This window comes from Neoarius graeffei, chromosome 11, assembly GCF_027579695.1.
Source record: "Neoarius graeffei isolate fNeoGra1 chromosome 11, fNeoGra1.pri, whole genome shotgun sequence".
NCBI lineage: Eukaryota > Metazoa > Chordata > Actinopteri > Siluriformes > Ariidae > Neoarius > Neoarius graeffei.
The window spans coordinates 60,706,937-60,726,260 of record NC_083579.1 but is presented as its reverse complement, the minus strand read 5'-3'; the positions used below and the strand labels follow the sequence as shown (position 1 = coordinate 60,726,260).

Here is a 19,324-nt window from a genome sequence, read left to right as displayed (position 1 = left end):
TTCTCAGTTTAAACATTTGATATGTCATCTATGTTCTATTCTGAATAAAATATGGAATTTTGAAACTTCCACATCATTGGATTCCGTTTTTATTTACAATTTGTACTTTGCCCCGACTTTTTTGGAATCGGGGTTGTACATGTGTAGGTAGGACCATTACTAACGTTAGAGAGAGGGTTATATAGTGACACTATTCTTTTTCTCTGCATTGTGGAGGAGCGTTTGTTCATAGATTTTTGAGGTGCAATAGTACATAAATAGAAACAGTGCACCGTCAAAAAAAGTGCACCTACTGTTGCTTGATGTTAGGACAAAGTGTAAGGGTACATGTTGTAACACCAGCCCACAGCAGTGAAGAATTCCAGTATAGGTGTGTTTAGAGTGAACATTTTTATATGTTCCACATGCTGTATGTGGAAAGGTAAGCTTTTTATATTTGGTGTATTCGTGCTGCACATCAGGTCTTAAACTACATTTGAAGTGGCAAGTCTTTAAATGTATTACATTTAACTTGACAGTCGCTCCAGACACCTGGTGACCTGAGTTTAGTAATTGACTTGTGATGTGATGTCTTTTATCCTTGAAATCTGCTTCATTAAAATAAGATTTCTGTCTAACATAGAAAGGATGTGATAGGTTTCTGTATATTAATAGTCACTGAGAGAAGAATTAAGTTGCTGTTTTGCAAGTATTATAGCTGAGAATGAGACTTTTGTTGGTGTATAATGTTTTCCACCAGGCAGTATTGCTCCACTTTGCAAGTTACCCATAATCCTCCTCCACCTTTGTTGCTATTTCCACCAAGTGAGCCATGCCATGCTGAAATACTCAAGATAAATTGAATATCTGGGGTACTCCGATTCAGCGTGGGTACTGTCTGGTACACTCGTCAGGATCTCAGACTGGAATTATGTCTTTACCAGCACACACATTTCGGTAGTGTGCTAGTGGAGCGTCCTGTTAAAGTTTTCACTCCTTTTAAAAGATTCTTTTTGACATCAGCTTAATGTTTAAGTTTTCTTCTTGGCATATAGCTTTTATTTAAATTTTTTAAAACTGAATTAAGTAAAATCCACTGTCTCCTAGTTGAGGCACATTTTCACAAGGCTTCCTGTTAACCTTGTTTGTACCATACATAAGGTATAACATAATGGAGTTGAAAGTCCTACCGAATGCCTTTGCAAATAGTGTAGCAAGATATTCGGTCACAGAAACAGGGTGTCTGTGTGTGTTGGAGGTGTAAGGTTTGCACTGAACCTGAAACTTTTCACGAAAGAGTAAAGTATTGCCACACTTGGTTCTATGTGGGAAGCCAAAGAAAGCAAAGGCTCCTCTTTACTTTAACAAAACATTGTCACACTAGTGCTTGGGTCAAACTCTACCGTTAACAAACACACTGTCGTCTTTTCATTCTAAGATGTGTGTGTGTGTGTGTGTGTGTGTATACACACACACCATTTTTATATATATATAGAGAGAGAGAGTGATTCCACGCTTATGGGTACTGAAATGGGACATGAACTTATTCACCTAAAACCATTTCTTTTTTTACCATCAGGTCACAAAACATGTAATCTTTAATGAATGATATGTTAAAAGATAACTTTAATTTTCTGAGATGTAATAAAAACATATTTATATGCCAAAGTCAAGCCTATGAGTTCCAAAATGATGTCTGTTACATTACTTCTGTTACGATTGTCCATCCCGCGTCTGTTACAAATTAATTACAATCTAGCTATATACCATGTTAATCTTATTGAAAGAATGTGTATGTTTATTCTACTACACGTTTATTAATTATATTTGCTAAAACATCACCTTCCTATGTTTCAAAAAGTAATTCTACATTGTTAAAATTGAGAATATATATGTCCACAACACTTCTGTTACGTTCTGACTTTGGCATATAAATGTTTTTATTACATCTCAGAAAATTAAAGTTATCTTTTAACATATCATTCATTAAAGATTACATGTTTTGTGACCTGATGGTAAAAAAAAAAAAGAAATGGTTTTAGGTGAATTTTTAAAAATAAGTTCATGTCCCCATTTCAGTACCCATAAGCGTGGAATCACTCGTGTATGTGTGTGTGTGTATGTGTATATATATATATATATATATATATATATATATATATATATATATATATATATATATAAAATATAATATATAAAAAAAATACATGATTTTTCATTTCAGATTTTATTTTTTCCTGTTTTGGGTCTTTTTAATTCTAGCATACTTGCTTGTTTCAAGTCAACACTGGTTTTTTTTGTTTTACCTATGATAAATGTGTTAAAGTTTAATTCACAAGAAATACTGTTTAATCTATATTTGTGTGCTTTGCATGCACCCTTTATGATCACTTAAGATGACAGAAGTAAAAGCAAAACAGTAAACTTGCCTTGCCTTACATAGATATGTTCTAACACAGACTTTCATTCATTCACTGCTGTTGTGTGATTTATTCAACACACTTGAAGGACATGCTTTTTGGTTTAATTGAAGCCGAGTATACTTCTCAAGGGCTTAGTCTCTGTAGCTGTGAGCTGGTATTAGATCAACTACTGAGGAAAATAATTTGTTCGTTAGGGGACACATCCCTATGACAGCAGTGTGTTTTCTCTGTACCTAAATTCCTTAATCAAGTATAGTCCTTTTTTATAGTCTACTAGTGCATGTCAAACAATTTAAAATATTTTGAAAGAGTTCAATATTTTCCATCATTTATTTTAAGAAAGTGAAAATTTAATTTCTTCTAGACTCATTACATGTAAATTAAAATGTTTCAAGCATGTTTAATTTTGGTATGGCCTACAGCACAAAAAAAAAACCCCTCATTTTAGTATTTCATTGAGAATTTGAGTAAAACAGTATAAATACAGTGCATCTCTTGGTCTAGTTCAGTGCACGCAACCAATATCATGGGGAAGACTGCTGACTTGACAGTTGTCCAGAAGACGATCATCGACACCCTCCACGAGGAGGATAAGCCACAGGTCGTCATTGCTGAAAAGTCTGGCTGGAAAAGGAGCACAAGCAACAGGGATTACTGCAGCCTTGAGAGGATGGTCAAGAAAAGTCAATTCAAGAACTTTGGAGAGTTTCACAAGGAGTGGGCTGAGGCTGGTGTCGGTGCATCAAGAGCCACCATGCACAGACGCCTTCAGGAAAGGGGCTACGGCTGTCGCTTTCCTAATATCAAGCCACTCATGAACCAGAGACAATGTCAGACGTGTCTTAGGAAGTCTGGAGGAAGAGTGGAGAGGCACAGAATCCAAAGTGCTTGAAATCCAGTGTGAAGTTTCCACGATCTGTGATTATTTGGAGTGGCTCATCATCTGCTGGTGTTGGTCCACTTTTTTTTTTTATATCAAGTCTAAAGTCAACACAGCCATCTATCAGGAGATTTTAGAGCACTTCTTGCTTCCATCTGCTGATAAGCTTTATGGAGATGCTGACGTCCTTTTCCAGCAGGGCTTAACACCTGCCCACAGTGCCAAAACTACTACCAAATGGTTTGTTGACCATATTACTGTGCTTGATTTGGCCAGCTAACTCCCCTGACCTGAACCCCATAGAGAATCTATCGAGTATTGTCAAGAGGAAGATGAGAAACACCCGACCCAAAAATACAGACAAGCTGAAGGCCACGATCAAAGCAACCTGGGCTTCAATAACACCTCAGCAGTGCCACACTCTGATTGCCTCCATGGCACGCTGCATTGATGCAGTAATTTGTGGTAAAGGAGCCCCGAACAAGTATTGCATATATCTTGGGTGGCCAACCCGCGGCTCGCGAGCCGCATGCGGCTCTTTGCCCGGTGTCATGCGGCTCTTACGTTCATATCGAAGTTTGTGTTTTTTTTAATGTGCGTGTGCGCTTTGCTTGAGTTCAGTATGGTATTTTCGTCAAATGCATCTTCGCTTTGCTTGGGTATATTACGGTATTTTCAGGTCATGTCAAATGCGCATGTGCGTGAGATAATCGCTAAGATTTTGGGCAAGGTGCATCTTGTGTCAAGTAGCCTCTCAAAATGGCAATGAAAAAATGCACAGCAAAACGAAAATATGAAGACGAACATAGGACATTTTTAACAGAGTGGGAGAGTTTATACTTTTTTGTTGAACGTAATGGCAAGCCATTCTGCCTTATATATCAGTCGTCATTAGCTCATTTCAAAGCAACATGCATAGTAAAGTGCACACAATATTGATTGCTGTAAATGACTGGCCTGTGGTATTAGTACTGACTGAAGGAGCAAGTTTCTCTCATGTTGGCATGTGACATTTACTATTAATCTGGCTGAGCAGAGGCGTGAGCGTGTGCGTCTGTGAGGGAGGGGCGATGTTCATGTGCGGTCATGTGTATGGTGTGGCTTTTTTTTGGTAATGACCATAAGTCCCACTAAGCAGCATGCATAGTAAGTGCACACAATGTTCATTGTTAAAAATGACTGGCCTCAGCCTGTGGTCTTAGTACTGTAGGAGTAAATATGTTGGTGTGTGACATTTACTATTAATCTGGCTGAGCAGAGGTGTGTGTGTGTGTGTGTGTGAGAGAGAGAGAGAGGAAGGGATGGGTGATGTTCGTGTGCCCATGTGTATGATGTGGCTCTTTGCGGTAACACAGTCAAAAATGTGGCTCTTGGTCTTCAACTGGTTGGCCACCCCTGGCATATATAAATGAACATACTGTACATACTTTTCAGAAGTTGGACACTACTTCTGTATTTGTAAATCCTTTTTTGATTGATCTAAGGAAATATTCAAATTATTTGAGATATTGGATTGATTTATGTGCTGAAAGCCATAATCATGAAACTTTTAAACAAAAATGCTTGAAATATTCCACTTGACATGTAACGAATATAAGCCCTGTGATGACCTGGCAACTTGTCCAGGGTGTACCCTGCCTTTCGCCCATAGTCAGCTGGGATAGGCTCCAGCTTGCCTGCGACCCTGTAGAAGGATGAAGCGGCTAGAGATAATGAGATGAGATGTAACGAATATAGAATATATGAAAGCTTACCTTTTTGAATTAAATTGCGAAGAAAAATGAACTTTTTCACCATATGCTAATGCACTAGTATTCTATAGGTATAGTCTTTTTGTTTCCAGGAAATTGTCTCCAAGTTCACCTAAACCACGGTCACTTAAGACAAATATCACTACCATTAGACAACTACTGTATCTACACCAGAATCTCAGTAAACAAAATGCAAACCCAGACAATTTTGAGTTTGAAAAATATACTTTACATGCTATTTTAAATAATTTATGACTGGGAAGTTGTCTTTTTTTTTTGTATATTCCAGGTAGCGGTTGTGAAGGTGAAGAACTCTGATAAGGTTTTTGCCATGAAAATTCTCAATAAGTGGGAGATGCTGAAAAGAGCTGAGGTACGTGCCAAATGATGACAATAATATGGATAAGGTTGCAGAAATAAATCTTGTGTATTTTTTTTAAATGATGCATCAGGCATATAAGCATACGGTTTTAATGTATTGAATTTAACCTGTTGATTAGGAAATCACAAGAAATGTGATGGTTTGTTTGTAGACTGCGTGCTTTCGGGAGGAGAGGGATGTTTTGGTAAATGGGGACAGCCAATGGATCACAACACTACACTACGCCTTTCAGGATGACAACTTTCTGGTGAGCTTACAATAATAATGATGTCACTGAAGATTAATCAGAGTTTTGTTGATCATGCTGGTGTCCTGGTATCAGAATTTTCCACTAATGGTGCCAGTGCTGCTCCTGTAGCTGCTGTTTGTCCTGGTAACTAACAATTTTGCGTGGTCCACTTTGCATTTGCACTTGTATGAGGGTCCAGCCATTAAAGCTTTAGACGTGGGCGTTTCCCCATACTGTCAGTAATCATGAATGACAGTAAAGTACTGCATATGTTTCAGTTCTTGTTTTAAGAGCTAGTGCTCGAAAAGCAAAAATCAAATCATTCAGTCTTTATAGAGCAAGGATAGGCATAACTTTGGCTAATTGAGCTGTGATGACAAAATGATGCCTCCCTATCTTGATTCGGATCTGAACCAATACTAACTTCACCTGGAACTAAGCCAGTTTTGCTAGAGTGGAGCTGGTCCTTTTGAGGTGAAAAGTGTGGAATGGTTCCAGATTTGGTACCAGGACTGACATGTTGGTGGAAAAGTAGTAACTATGCAGCAGTTTTGGTATTATGTCATGTCAATTCTGGAGCTATTTCATTTAAGACCAAAAGAGTGCTTCTGACTACTTAAGTCCTGTTATGTAAACTGTTATTTAAAGCTGCTCTTAATAAGACGCAGTGTACTCCAGGTAATAGCTGAACCAGATGGACAAGCACAGTTTGCTGAGTAACATGAACAAAAGGTGATTAATGTAAGTGTCTGACACAGTAATAGAACATGTCTCCTGGCATGTCTGTCTCATGCAGTATCTGGTGATGGATTACTACGTGGGCGGAGATCTCCTGACGCTGCTGAGCAAGTTTGAGGACCGCTTACCTGAGGAAATGGCCCGATTTTACCTGGCTGAGATGGTGCTGGCTATTGACTCTGTACATCAGCTCCATTATGTGCACAGGTAAGACTTCATGGAAGCAGAGATCAAGTAGTCATGTACCCCCAATCCCCCCCCCCCCCCCCCCCCCCCCCCCCAAGTTATGGTTGGTTAGGTCACAACCGGACGTATGATTTTTTGGCCATGCGATTTTTGGCGTTTCCCAAATCGCAGCGTTTTTTTTTTTGTTTGTTTGTTTGTTTGTTTGTTTGTTTTTTGTTTGTTTTTTTGTTCGTGGAGAAAGACGCACGTTGGCCGTAAGTTTGTCTTGCAACCTGAAAAAATGTAAGCGCCCGTAGAGTGAGTTTGACATGACAAAGAACCTCTGTGGCCAGTCTATGGCTCGAAAATCATCATGTCACACGTGCGCCCTCCGTGCGTTTCTTGCGTTTTTTGCACGTAGACCGGCCGTAGGAGCACGTACGGCCGGTTGTGACCTAGGCTTAATAGACGGCTTGCAGCATGATTTCCTTTGTGAAACCCAGTTACCGTATTTATCCTAATAAACACGCCCGGGCGCGATGCAAAACATGAAGGGGGAGCGTCAATTTCGACCCTTAAATGACAAAAATCGAACATGACAAAATCATCGGAATTTAAAACATTTATTTTGAAACACATGAAAATACAGTTATATGTCCAAAAAGTCAATTAAACAATGTCCAGCTCGCTTATAAGGATAACATTGGTAAGTAAACTATTTGTAGTGACGTCACAATTCACGTCATTGTCGATGTTTATGAGCTCACAAAACAAAATGTCGTCCTCAAAACGATCCTTCACCGCTAGTTTTAAGTTAAAGGTTGTAGAACTGGCAGAGCAGAAAGGCAAACACTTAGCTGCAAAAACATTTAATGTTCACCGTAAACGTGTACAAGAGTGGTGCAAACAAAAGGTACGTCTCCACCCGTATTGATATCCGCAGCAGAGTGAATGTCCGTATTTTATACTGTCCATGTTTACTAACGCGATTTCCGGTAAAAAAAAAAATCAGCGGTGAAATTGAACGTCTCTGTTGTGGTTTGTTGGATTTAAAGTTTGTTAAATGAAGAAAATGGTTGGTAAATACTATTCTAGCTCTGAAAATCGTGGAGGCGCGTCAAATAGGGAGGGCGCTTCTATAAGGATAAATACGGTAGCTGTATTTAACACAATTGAGGGCTGGGCTGCTTCTAAATTAAGGTCGTCTTTGAGATTTCTATAATCCAGGACTCCAGACTACCTGTAGCACTGTTGCTCTTTACTGAATCAGCATTAATAAACCACTTAGACTGACATGCAATGCAGCACATTTTCATGCTGTATGTAGCCTCTAGCGTTTGCCATCTTGGTCACATTCTTTTGTTGTTACTACAACCTCACGAGAGAACGCCGTGTGCCAAACATATCACACACTGAATTGATGGGTTCTCACATGGATCTCATTTGCATGAAGTGGAGAATTCGCGTGCCTCGATATTCATTCATTCATTCATTCATTCATTCCTTGCTTTGGCAGGTTCACTCCTCTGTGTGACCTCAAGCCACTGCCAGATATGACAACTCTGAAAACATCCTAATGGAGAATAACTATATAAAATTTTTACACTTGATGGGCAGAGATGACTGAACATGTTGGATGTCTAATGCCGGCATCTTATTTTTGTATTTTGCATATGATAAAATACAACCATTTAATAACAACAAATGACACAAAATTGCTGAACTTAAATGAACATTAACACTATGCATGTAGATCTGCACGGTGTCTGCAGTAGACTTATTTAAAGTTTAAAAAAAAAAAATCAACGTCCATAGGAATTAAATTAATTTTGGAGGGAAAATTAATTTTAACTATTATAGGGTATATGAAAATTGCAAACCCCGTTTCCAGAAAAGTCGGGATATTTTCCAAAATGCAATAAAAACAAAAATCTGTGATTTTGTTCATTCACGTGGGCCTTTTATTTAACTGACAAAAGTACAAAGAAAAGATTTTCAGTAGTTTTACTGACCAACTTGCTGTATTTTGTAAATGAAGTTAGAATTTGATGCCTGCGTCACTCTCAAAAAAAAAAAATGTTGGGACAGAGACAAAAAGAGTGACAAGTTTATAGGATATTTTAAGATATTAAGTAAGATATTTAAGTTTATAGGATATTTAACGCCATTTTGGAAGATTCCACAATAAGTATAGGTAATCGTATGGGGCTAAGTAAAATTAAGGATTAATTTCACGAGTGATTTCGAAGTTTGAAATTGCGAGTGAAATTGATCCTTAATTTTATGAGGAACTATACGACTACTTGTTTATAAAATATAGGACCAAATTCATACTTCGGAAGCCATTCAAGTTCACAACATTTGTCATTCACATTTTCTGAACCAATCAGGGCGCAAAACTATCTTGCACGTTTGAATCATTTTCTAAAGCGTCTTTCATCATGACATGGCGACACAACACGAGGATTTTGAAAGTGGTTTACAAAATTTTATTGGAACGTCTTTACAAAAGCCATTTTGTTGACAATATTTGCTCATTTTTCTAACTGGAACCAAGCAACGAACTAGCCAATAGCATTTCAGAAATACGGCCCCGTGTTAAGGAAAAAAGCCCTCCTTGTTTGGTCAATCAGAATTGAGTAATTTGGCCCTATGTATTATAAGCAGGTTAACTGGTAACAGGTGGTAACCTGATTGAGAGCGAAGCGAAATTTGCTGTAGTGGAAACGTACCGTTAGTTCTCCACTCTAACCACGCTGCCTCACATGCATGCACACGCTCCGTTGTAGTAATGGTGTGTGTGCATGCGTGTGAGGCAGCGTGATTAGAGTGGAGAGCTAACGGTACGTTTCCACTACAGCAAATTTCGCTTCGCTCTCAATCAGGTTACCACCTGTTACCAGTTAACCTGCTTATTGTGGAGTCTTCCAAAATAGTGTGACTTAAATATCTTACTTATTATTAGTACTTAATATCTTAAATATCCTATAAATGTTTCATTCTTTTTGTCTCTGTCCCAACGTTTTTTTTTTTTTTTTTGAGAGTGATGCAAGCATCAAATTCTAACTTCATTTGACCTGATGTACAGTGCTGAATTTTTTTAAAAAGGGGGGCATTTTTTCAGGTTGCACTGGTGCTCCTAGATATAAAATTGCACTTTCTCCAAAAAAAGCTGCAAAATGTTAGCCTGGCAAGCCAGACTAAATGTGAATATTTAGTCTGGCCTCGATCCATAGACATTTCTGAAGCGGGTAGGAGGAGCAACCTGCTGTCTTTCAAACTGTCTCTGTGCGTATAGGCCAACGCTCTGACCAATCAGCGCAACAGTGACTGTGACGTAGTCAGAGCGACAGAAAGCAGTGGGGGAGGCCTTGAAATAAATAATTTTTCAAAATGCGTATTAATTAATAAACAGGTTCTAGATATTAAGAAGTTTGGAGATAATGACCACAAGTTTGGAGTCTGTACCACATACACATTTTTTTCCAAGTGTTTTTCAAGGGTTTGCTTAAACTGTTTTTGAGAGTTTTTATTTAGTGGTGTTTGGTGAAATAATTTCCCTTAAATTTAAAATAACGGGAAAATAAGAAACAATCAAAAAGTAATGTTTCAAAGCTGTTTATTAATTCTTCGTACTGCACAAACTAGCCCATCCTTTTGGCTACGAGCGGAGCTAGCTGGTAGATCAGACTTTTGCCATAGCCGGTCGGCAAAACAGCGAAAACATCCTTCTTGAAAAGGAATGAGCGGAGAGCCTCTTCCTGCTCATGTTTCAACGAAAACTCCAAGTCTAATTCTTCTAAAACTGATTCCAAAGCGGAGTCAAACGCGCACTGTTCACTAGCCCGTAGCCATCTTTCCTGCTGTGCTTTCTCCAGCGTCGCGCAGCTTTGTCGTCACTCCTGCAAAAGCCCGCCCAAAGAATCCAAACAAAAACCTTGCGTTGTGATTGGCGGGCACGATTTGATGCCCGGGGTGTTTTTGTTTATATGGTGCGAGGCTAGACCCATTCGCTAGGCAAAAAATATTTTTGGCCGCTAGGCGGGTGGGTCTAGTTTACTAGGCTAGCAAAATGTGACTAAATGGTCACCGTTTGGAGCCCTATAATCGCATAACGCATCTTATGGATCTGCACAATCTGTGCCTGGTGTTTCCATTCGTGTTTCAAGTAGTTCTTTCTTTAAAAGATGTCTGAAGCACCCAGATTCTTCAATGGACATGATCTATTCTGAGCTGTTAATTGCATGCTGTTGAGGAGCAGATCTGAACTGAGTGTGTGGAGCCTGCTCACTCAATACAGGGTTAAAGGTGGTAATTACTTGTTTGGTTGTGCAGAGAGCTGTCCAGGACAAGAAATAATATTTAGCACAAGTTAACAGGCCAGTCTGCCTTTATAATATTAGACAATATTATGGGAACTTTTTGATGGAAGCTTTTGGATACAGATGTCTGCAAACTAAAATAAGCTGCTTTTGTCATGTGCATTTTCTTCCTTTTCATATGCATCTTTTTCTTGCATATATAGTGTGTTGTATTTAATAATGTTTGAGTGAATTCAAGTACCTGGGATCAACTGCGCAGGAAAATGGGGGCTGCGATAGTGAGGCGAGAAAGAGAGTGCAGGCAGGGTGGAGCAGTTGGAGAAGGATTTCGGGAGTCGTTTGTGATAGGAAAGTCCCAGCAAAAGTGAAAGGTAAGATGTATAAGACAGTAGTGAGACCAGCTGTGATGTATGGATTGGAGACCGTACCCTTAACGAACAGACAGGAGGCAAAGTTGAAGGTGGCGGAGTTGAGGATGTTAAGGTTTGCAATGGGAGGTTGGACAGGATAAGGAACGAGCACATCAGAGGGACAGCACATGTGGAGAGCTTGGGAATTAAGCTAAGAGAGATGAGACCGAGATGGTACGGGCACATCCTGAGAATGTTGAGGATGGAGCTGCCAGGCAAATGAAAACGAGGAAGGCCAAAGAGGAGATACATGGATGTGGTGAGGGAGGACATGAAAGTAGCAAGTGTGGTAGAGAAGGATGCAGAAGACAGGGAGCAATGGAGACGAAAGATCTGCTGTGGTGACCCCTAATCGGGAGCAGCCAAAAGAAGGTGATGATTTAATAATGTTTGAGTCTCACCATTAGCTGCTACACAAATATCAAAATGGACTTGGATGCTAGGAAAGCACTTGTTGCTGTGATTAGGGGTCGATTCAGGAAAAGACCAGTCTGAGCTTCCTGTTTGCTCAGCCTTGCCTGTTGTGCTAGCGTGTTGGTAAGGACAGCACCTCACAGCTCAACGACACCTCAGTGCTGCAACTCAAGTCCTTTTGTAGAGGTTTATTCTCCAGTTAGTACATTTTTAAACATAGTGTAAATTTATTCATCACAGCGTGCAGCCAAATTGGATGGCTGTAGCGAGTTTTGATTGGAGAAGCGCTCCAGGATGTCAAGACAGTGTTTCTTTAAAACGATTTGGGAGCATAATGTTTGAACTGCGCTTTTGACTCGTCACATGATTGAGGATGACCTCTCTTGTAGCTGCAGAACCAGTATGCTAAGATATTTTTGCTAAAGTTGGTGATAAACAAAATAGTTATTAATCTAGTTTAACAAGTTTGCCTACTATTAATAAGTCACTGAGAACATGACGCTGTAAAACATGACTCCGTAGTACCGTAGTTACTGATACTTAAATCCCACTGGTGTCTCACCCTCTGAAGGCTAGTTTACCAACCGCTAATAAGCTGTCTGTTTGGAATTGAAAGAGAACTTTTAGTGTTTCCAAACTGCATATTCAATAATTCTGGGTGATGTGGACATGCTCTTACCCATTTAGTGCTTTCTTGGATGTTCAGAACACGTATTCAAAATTATATATGCTTAACTCATTTGAATGCTTTATGAAGTTATCCGTTCGGGTGTACTTTAAATCTAATACTGTCTGTCTGCTTAGTGACGGGCCTGACCCTGTGCCCTGGTGTCATATGAGGAGCACGTCACATTGTCAGGGCTTTAGAGCATGCACAGCTCAGTATGAAAGACATTCCTTTCTTACTAGTATTGTTTCAATCTGATGTTTTTTGTTCTGTACTGTGCGCGCGCATGCACGTTTATTTTAAAGGGTGTCATTTGACAAGTGTACCACTCTTGGATCCCGAAAGTGTGTAAGGTTTTGCTGCATCAGGCTCTGACAAGCTCACCAGATGAAAGTCTTCCGGATTTACCCGAAAATCCGGATATTTGACAACTCTTGAAATCTTCGGTTTTCCGAATGGAGAAATTTATTTTTCGGATTTTTCGCGTTCCATTTCATAGAAATTCGGTTTTGCGATCGCATGTTTTGTTTACGTTCGGCGACAGGGCGCCACCATTTTTGTAGTCTCTCAATGCTTGCTGGTGTGTACGAGACCTTATATGCTTATATACATACCTCATGCCATGTGAACGAGATTTTATTGCGATATTGTGCTTTTAGAAAACGCGGTCTGTCTTTTGTATACCTTTCTATTGAGCGAGACAATTGAAGAGCCTTGTCTATTGAAATGTGTTTACCGATTCAGCAGTAATGTACAAACAAATTGGCAGGTCGGTGGATATCCGTAGCATAGAAGGAAAGGTAAAGAACAAGTTCAAATGGTCGTGGCTGGAGAAGAAAAATGCAAACAGTGACTTTTTATCAGACTGTGTGAGGAAAGTGGACAGGCCAGGATATGCATTATGCATGTGGTAAGTAATTTTTTTTTCTTATTCTTAATTTGTTGTACTTGAGATCCATGCTGAGATTTAGAAAATTGTGAATGAATTCTTATTGACTTGACGTGACTGATAATGACCGCAAATAAAAGTAGTTCAGCGAGCGTGCGTGATCTTGTAAACCATATCGGCGTATTGAAGTGTTAATGTTAGTAAAAATAAAAAATGAACCACACACTCGATATAAATATTATAATTTATTAGTATGCCATTTATTGGGATAGAATTGGTTAGCTAATATTTTAATGAGTCATTTATGAATGTTATATAGTTCAAACCAGTTAAGTTTTAGTGCATTATTAATAGTTTGAAATCTTTAAAGTGGCATGATAAGAAAATATTCTTTTGATAATAGTTTGTGTTGAATAAGCTCAATTTTACAAGATAATGTGGCTGATTTTATCTTTTCTGTTCTGAATGAGTTTGTTACAGTAAATATATATCTGATTAAGACCTGTTTTGATATTGAATCAATTCAATTTCAAAGTGTGAACTATTTAATATCAGTTGAATTATTATTTTCTAAACATATATGCAGTATTGCATGTGACAGCATCGCTTTTAAGTTTTGACATCCAATAGTGAAAATTCTGAATTTAGAACAATGCACTCTTGAAAATTACTCAATTAACTAGGGGAATTAAATTTGATATTTTTGACATGTTAATCATTAATGTACATGAAAGAAAAGGCTTAAAAGTTATAACTTGTTTTAGTGAAAATAAGTACTAAAATGCACTAGAATGCAGGGTTGTGTTAAAATTTTTTCGGGGGATTTTTTTTTTTTTTTCTTTGCTCCACTTTCATCTCTAATACCCTGTCCACACTAAAGATTTTGTACCGATATGATACTACTTTCGTACCGCAACACCTGTCCACACTAGCAACTATACCGGTACTGTAGCGGTATAACTGTATCGGTACAAAACCCACAAATGTATGGGTTTCGTACCGGTACAATATCGGTACTGTAGCGCTTCGCTATAGTGTGGACAGATGAAGCGGTTCTGTATCGATACAAATATAATGCGCATGCGCAAAGTCACACACCTGATGTCTTCGCTGAATAAAATAGTGAAGAACGGAGATTCGTTTTTCTTTCTCAACTGCCTCGCGCGTTTTATACGATTCGACTGAATAAATGACCACCAGAAATACAGACTGTACACTGACAACAAAAAGCACACACGCGTTGTTTCATCCGCCATATTCTCGGAAGGAAGTTACTCGGTAACCACGGAAACATTTCGCGCACGCGCATTTCAACTACCGTGAAAGAAAACCGCAAACATTTCTCGCTAGTGTGGACAGATGCACTAAACTGTACCGGTATACTTTGCATCGATACAGTTATACCACTATCGTACTGGTATACTAGTGCATCTCAAAAAATTAGAATATTGTGAAAAAGTTCAATATTTTCCATCAGTTATTTAAGAAAGTGAAAATGTTATATATTATAGACTCATTACACATAAACTAAAATGTTTCAAGCATTTTTCTATTTTGATTTTAATCAGTATGGCATACAGTACAAAAACATAAAAAAAAAAACCATCTCAAAATATTAGAATATTTCATTTCGAGTTTGAATAAAACAGTATGAACACAGTGTATCTCTCGGTCTAGTTCAGTACACACAACCACAATCATGGGGAAGACTGCTGACTTGACTGTTGTCCAGAAGATGATCACTTATGTCCTCCACAAGGAGGGTAAGCCTGAAAAGGGTGGCTGGAAAAGGTGCACAAGCAACAGGGATGGCCGCAGTCTTGAGAGGATTGTCAAGAAAAGTTTATTCAAAAACTTGGGAGAGCTTCACAAGGAGTGGACTGAGGCTGGTGTCAGTGTATCAAGACCCATCATGAACAGACATCTTCAAGAAAGCGGATACAACTTTCACATTCCTAATATCAAGCTACTCCTGAGCCAGAGACAATGTCAGAAGTGTCTTATCTGGGCTAAGGAGAGAAAGAAATGGACTGTTGCTCAGTGGTCCAAAGTCCTCTTTTCAGATGAAAGTACATTTTGCATTTAATTTGGAAATCACGGTTCTAGAGTCTGGAGGAAGAGTGGAGAGGCACAGAATCCAAGATGTTTGAAGCCCAGTGTGAAGTTTCCACAGTCTGTGATGATTTGGGGTGCTATGTCATCTGCTGGTGTTGGTCCACTGTATTTTATCGAGTCCAAAGTCAACACGGCCATCTACCAGGAGATTTTAGAGCACTTCATGCTTCCATCTGCTGACGAGCTTTTTGGAGATGCTGATTTCCTTTTCCAGCAGGACTTAGCACCTACCCACAGTGCCAAAACTACTACCAAATGGTTTGCGGACCATGATATTACTGTGTTTGATTGGCCAGCCAACTTGCCTGACCTGAACCCCATAGAGAATCTATGGGGTATTGTCAAGAGGAAGATGAGAAACACCCGACCCAAAAATACAGATACACTGAAGGCCACTATCAAAGCAACCTGGGCTTCAATAACACCTCAGCAGTGCCACAGACTGATCACCTCCATGCCACACCGCATTGATGCAGTAATTCATGGTACCGTAAAGGAGCCCCAACCAAGTATTGAGTGTATAAATGAATATACTTTTCAGAAGTTGGACATTTCTGTATTGTAAATCCTTTTTTTGATTGATCTTAGGGAATATTCTAATAATTTGAGATACTGGATTTCTGATTTTCATGAGCTATAAGCCATAATCATCAAAATTAAAAAAAAAAGGCTTTAAATATTTCACTTTACATGTAATGAATATAGAATATATGAAAGTTTACCTTTTTGAATTAAATTATGAAAAAAAAGGAACTTTTTCATGGTATTCTAATTTTTTGAGATGCACTAGTATATGTGAACACAGCTTAAGTGTTGGTGGTCAGGAACGCGCATGCTGACCTGTCTTTAATATGTTGCATAACATACCAAACTCCTTCTGTCAGCTGCTGCTGAGATGCATTGAGACAGAAGTTATGGTAGAAGCTATATTGTAGTACTCTTATACATTTCCTCTTTTTTATATATATATATATATAAAGTTTCATATGCAGTCCTGCTTTTGTCATTGGGGAGAGGTGAAGAGTGATGAATGAAACCTCAATGTCAGTAGTTGCTGTTTTGGCTTTTTAATATGCATAGATGTCCCTCAAGGTCTGTTAGGATGAGCAGTTTGTTCTTTGTGTAGGCTTTTTTTGTCTTGTCTCGGAGAGATTAACATGACAAAGGAGAGAAAAATAGAAATGCAGGAAGAAGTCTGAGAGAGAGAGAGGGAGAGATGTGAGTGAAACTGGGGGCAGTGGGAGGAATGCTGAGCTGGGGCGTGGTGAGCTGCAGCTGTGCAGAGCCTCCGAGTGTGTGTCCTGGGCTGGAATGCTGGGACCTCCCTCAGGAATGAGCAGTCCTACAGCCTCTGTCTCTCTGTGGGAAAGGAGGAGCAGCCATGCTTTTATACGTCCCTGACCTCCAGAGCTCATAACCCCAGAACACTGACTCACCATGAGTTACATGGAACCTCAGTCACAGTGGTTCACATTCCTCAGCGCTCTGTTAGTAAGAAATACTGGACACCGTGAGGCTGGAGTGCGTAGCACAGCACTGTAGTCTTTCCATAACTTCTGCATAGTTTCCTGGTCCTAGGTCACCCTGGAGAACGAGGCTGTGGGTAAAACAAAGTTGAACTGCACTAAGACTTTAGAGTGTGCAGAGGAAGTCGTTTCTGTGTAATGCAGAAAGCATAAAGTTAACGTTGACTCGTGTAGACGTTTTCTGCGTTTAAAAAAAAAAATCAATCACTGAAAAATTCAGTGCGCAGGATGATTTTGTGATCTGCCTCTTTCGTGTATTGAACAAATATCATTCAGAAGCTGTTGAATTTATTGAAGTACGTTCATGGTCTTTTGGCCAGTTTCATTCGGTTGCACACTTGTATTGTATCAAGTAGAATTTGTGTTCAATGTTGAGAATAAAGAAGAGAGATTATTTCAGATAATATGGGCACACAGAAATTTCAGCCACTGAATATCTCGGGCCAAAAATGGCACCTTTTGGTTTTCTGTTGAAAAAGGACAAAACGTTTTTAAAAAGGTAGATAAACTGAACTGTCTAACAAGGTGCTGCAGTTTCTTTATACTGACATAATTGCTTAGCTGCCTGCCTCTTTTCATTCCGCATGTTAGATTTGGCACAGTTTTACACCGGATGCCCTTCCTGACGCAACCCTCTCCAATTTATCCGGGCTTGGGACCAGCACCAAGGAGTATGCTTATGCACCCCCAGTGGCTGGATTAGCACTGAGACCAGCTGTGATGTATGGATTGGAGACCGTACCCTTAACAAAGAGGGAGGTGGCGGAGTTGAGGATGTTAAGGTTTGCGATGGGAGGTTGGACAGGATAAGGAACGAGCACATCAGAGGGACGGCACATGTGGAGAGCTTGGGAATTAAGCTAAGAGAGATGAGACTGAGATGGTATGGGCACATCCTGAGGAGATGCAGAGCATGTTGGAAGGAGAATGTTGAGGATGGAGCTGCCAGGCACACGAAAACAAGGAAGGCCAAAGAGGAGATGCATGGATGCGGTGAGAGAGGACATGAAAGTGGTAGAGGAGGATGCGGAAGACGGCGCAATGGAGACGAAAGATCTGCTGTGGTGACCCCTAATCGGGAGCAGCCAGAAGAAGAAGCTTAACTGCCTGCCTACCACAAATGCTTGTCGCTTGTGTCAGTCAGAGGCCCCCCAGGTTTGATACACCACCTGAAAGGATGACATCCTGGTCAATATGCAGATCAGGTGTAATATTTTATTTCTTTTGATCTTTTATATGGTTATTATATAAGGCTTTTATTGTATTTCTGAACTCACTTACAAATATTTGTACCTTTTTTGAGTTAAACCTTTTAAAATGTACAATAATAAATTGTTCAATATACCCAAGAAACTGGGTCACCAGGCTCACTGAAGGTTCAGTGGACAATTGAAGTCTCCAAATGGGGGGGGGGGATTCTGCTTTAGTGGGGTGGGTTTTGTATTTGTTTTTTCTTTCTCTCCCCTTTTCTTAACAGTAGCACCTGGTGAGGAAATGAGCAATAATCGAGACAGGATGTGGTGTCATTCTCAAGCCACATACAGTGGAAGTGGTAAGCCACTTCCCGTTTTCTCTTGTAGAGGAAATGATGAAAAGGAAGTGAAGCTGGATACTGAGGTGTGTGTGTGGGGGGGGTAGAACTGTTGGCTGAATGAAGTGTAAATAAGTGGTAGGCAGTGCAGACAGAGCCCTGTGACAGATGGGGCCAGAGGGTCAGTCTGTCACACTGTAGTCCTGCTGAGACCCTACAGCTAAGGCACATGGCCTCAACAGGGCTTAAGAGAAATGCTGTTTTGTTCCTTCCATGCCCCCCCCCCGATCTTGGTGATTGACGGTCACGTGTGTGTGTGTGTGAGAGAGTGAGTGAATTTAAAAACATATAAAATAAATCTTATCTACGTTATTCATCTGGCGTGCTCTTATCCTTGCTCACCTTTTTTGTATCTTTTGTGTAATGAATGCATCTGGCTCTTTATGGCATTAGTCAATACCCAGCTTTGACACCCCCCCGGTAATCTGGCTGATTTTATTTGCGTAGGGACTGGGGCTTCCCCCCACCCCCTTTTCCAGAATGTTGTAAATAAAATAAAAGGGTCTTTGGCCAGTTGAGGAATGGAAAATAAAGTTCCGATCTCTATAGTCTCTCTCGTACTTTATAAAGTAGTTACTCCCTGACATTCCTTGGGACAAGGAGGAAAATTACTGATTATCGCAACAAGATTACTTTGAAGGGCGGAGCTGCTTTTTTTCTGTTCTGTGATGGATATTAAGGCCTGATGTATGCTAGAGAATTTTCAACTTTTAACCAATTTTAAAAACATGAGACCCCCCAGACATAACAGATTTAACCAATTTTTAATATTAAAAAAAAAAAGAACCTGCAAGAACCCGTGCACCAGATGATTCAGCTGAGACACAGGACCACACACCTGGC

At 39.6% G+C, this 19,324-nt stretch overlaps 1 protein-coding gene across 4 annotated transcripts in view; it reads left to right on the top strand.

The window, feature by feature from the left end:
- Positions 1–19,324, top strand: part of cdc42bpaa (CDC42 binding protein kinase alpha (DMPK-like) a) — a 126,167-nt gene that overhangs the window by 45,473 nt on the left and 61,370 nt on the right. For all 4 annotated transcript variants that reach the window (XM_060934435.1, XM_060934437.1, XM_060934436.1 and 1 more), the window contains exons 3-5: positions 5,323–5,406; positions 5,567–5,662; positions 6,441–6,589. In XM_060934435.1, the coding sequence (XP_060790418.1) occupies positions 5,323–5,406; positions 5,567–5,662; positions 6,441–6,589 (329 nt within the window). The remainder of the gene's footprint in view (positions 1–5,322; positions 5,407–5,566; positions 5,663–6,440; positions 6,590–19,324) is intronic.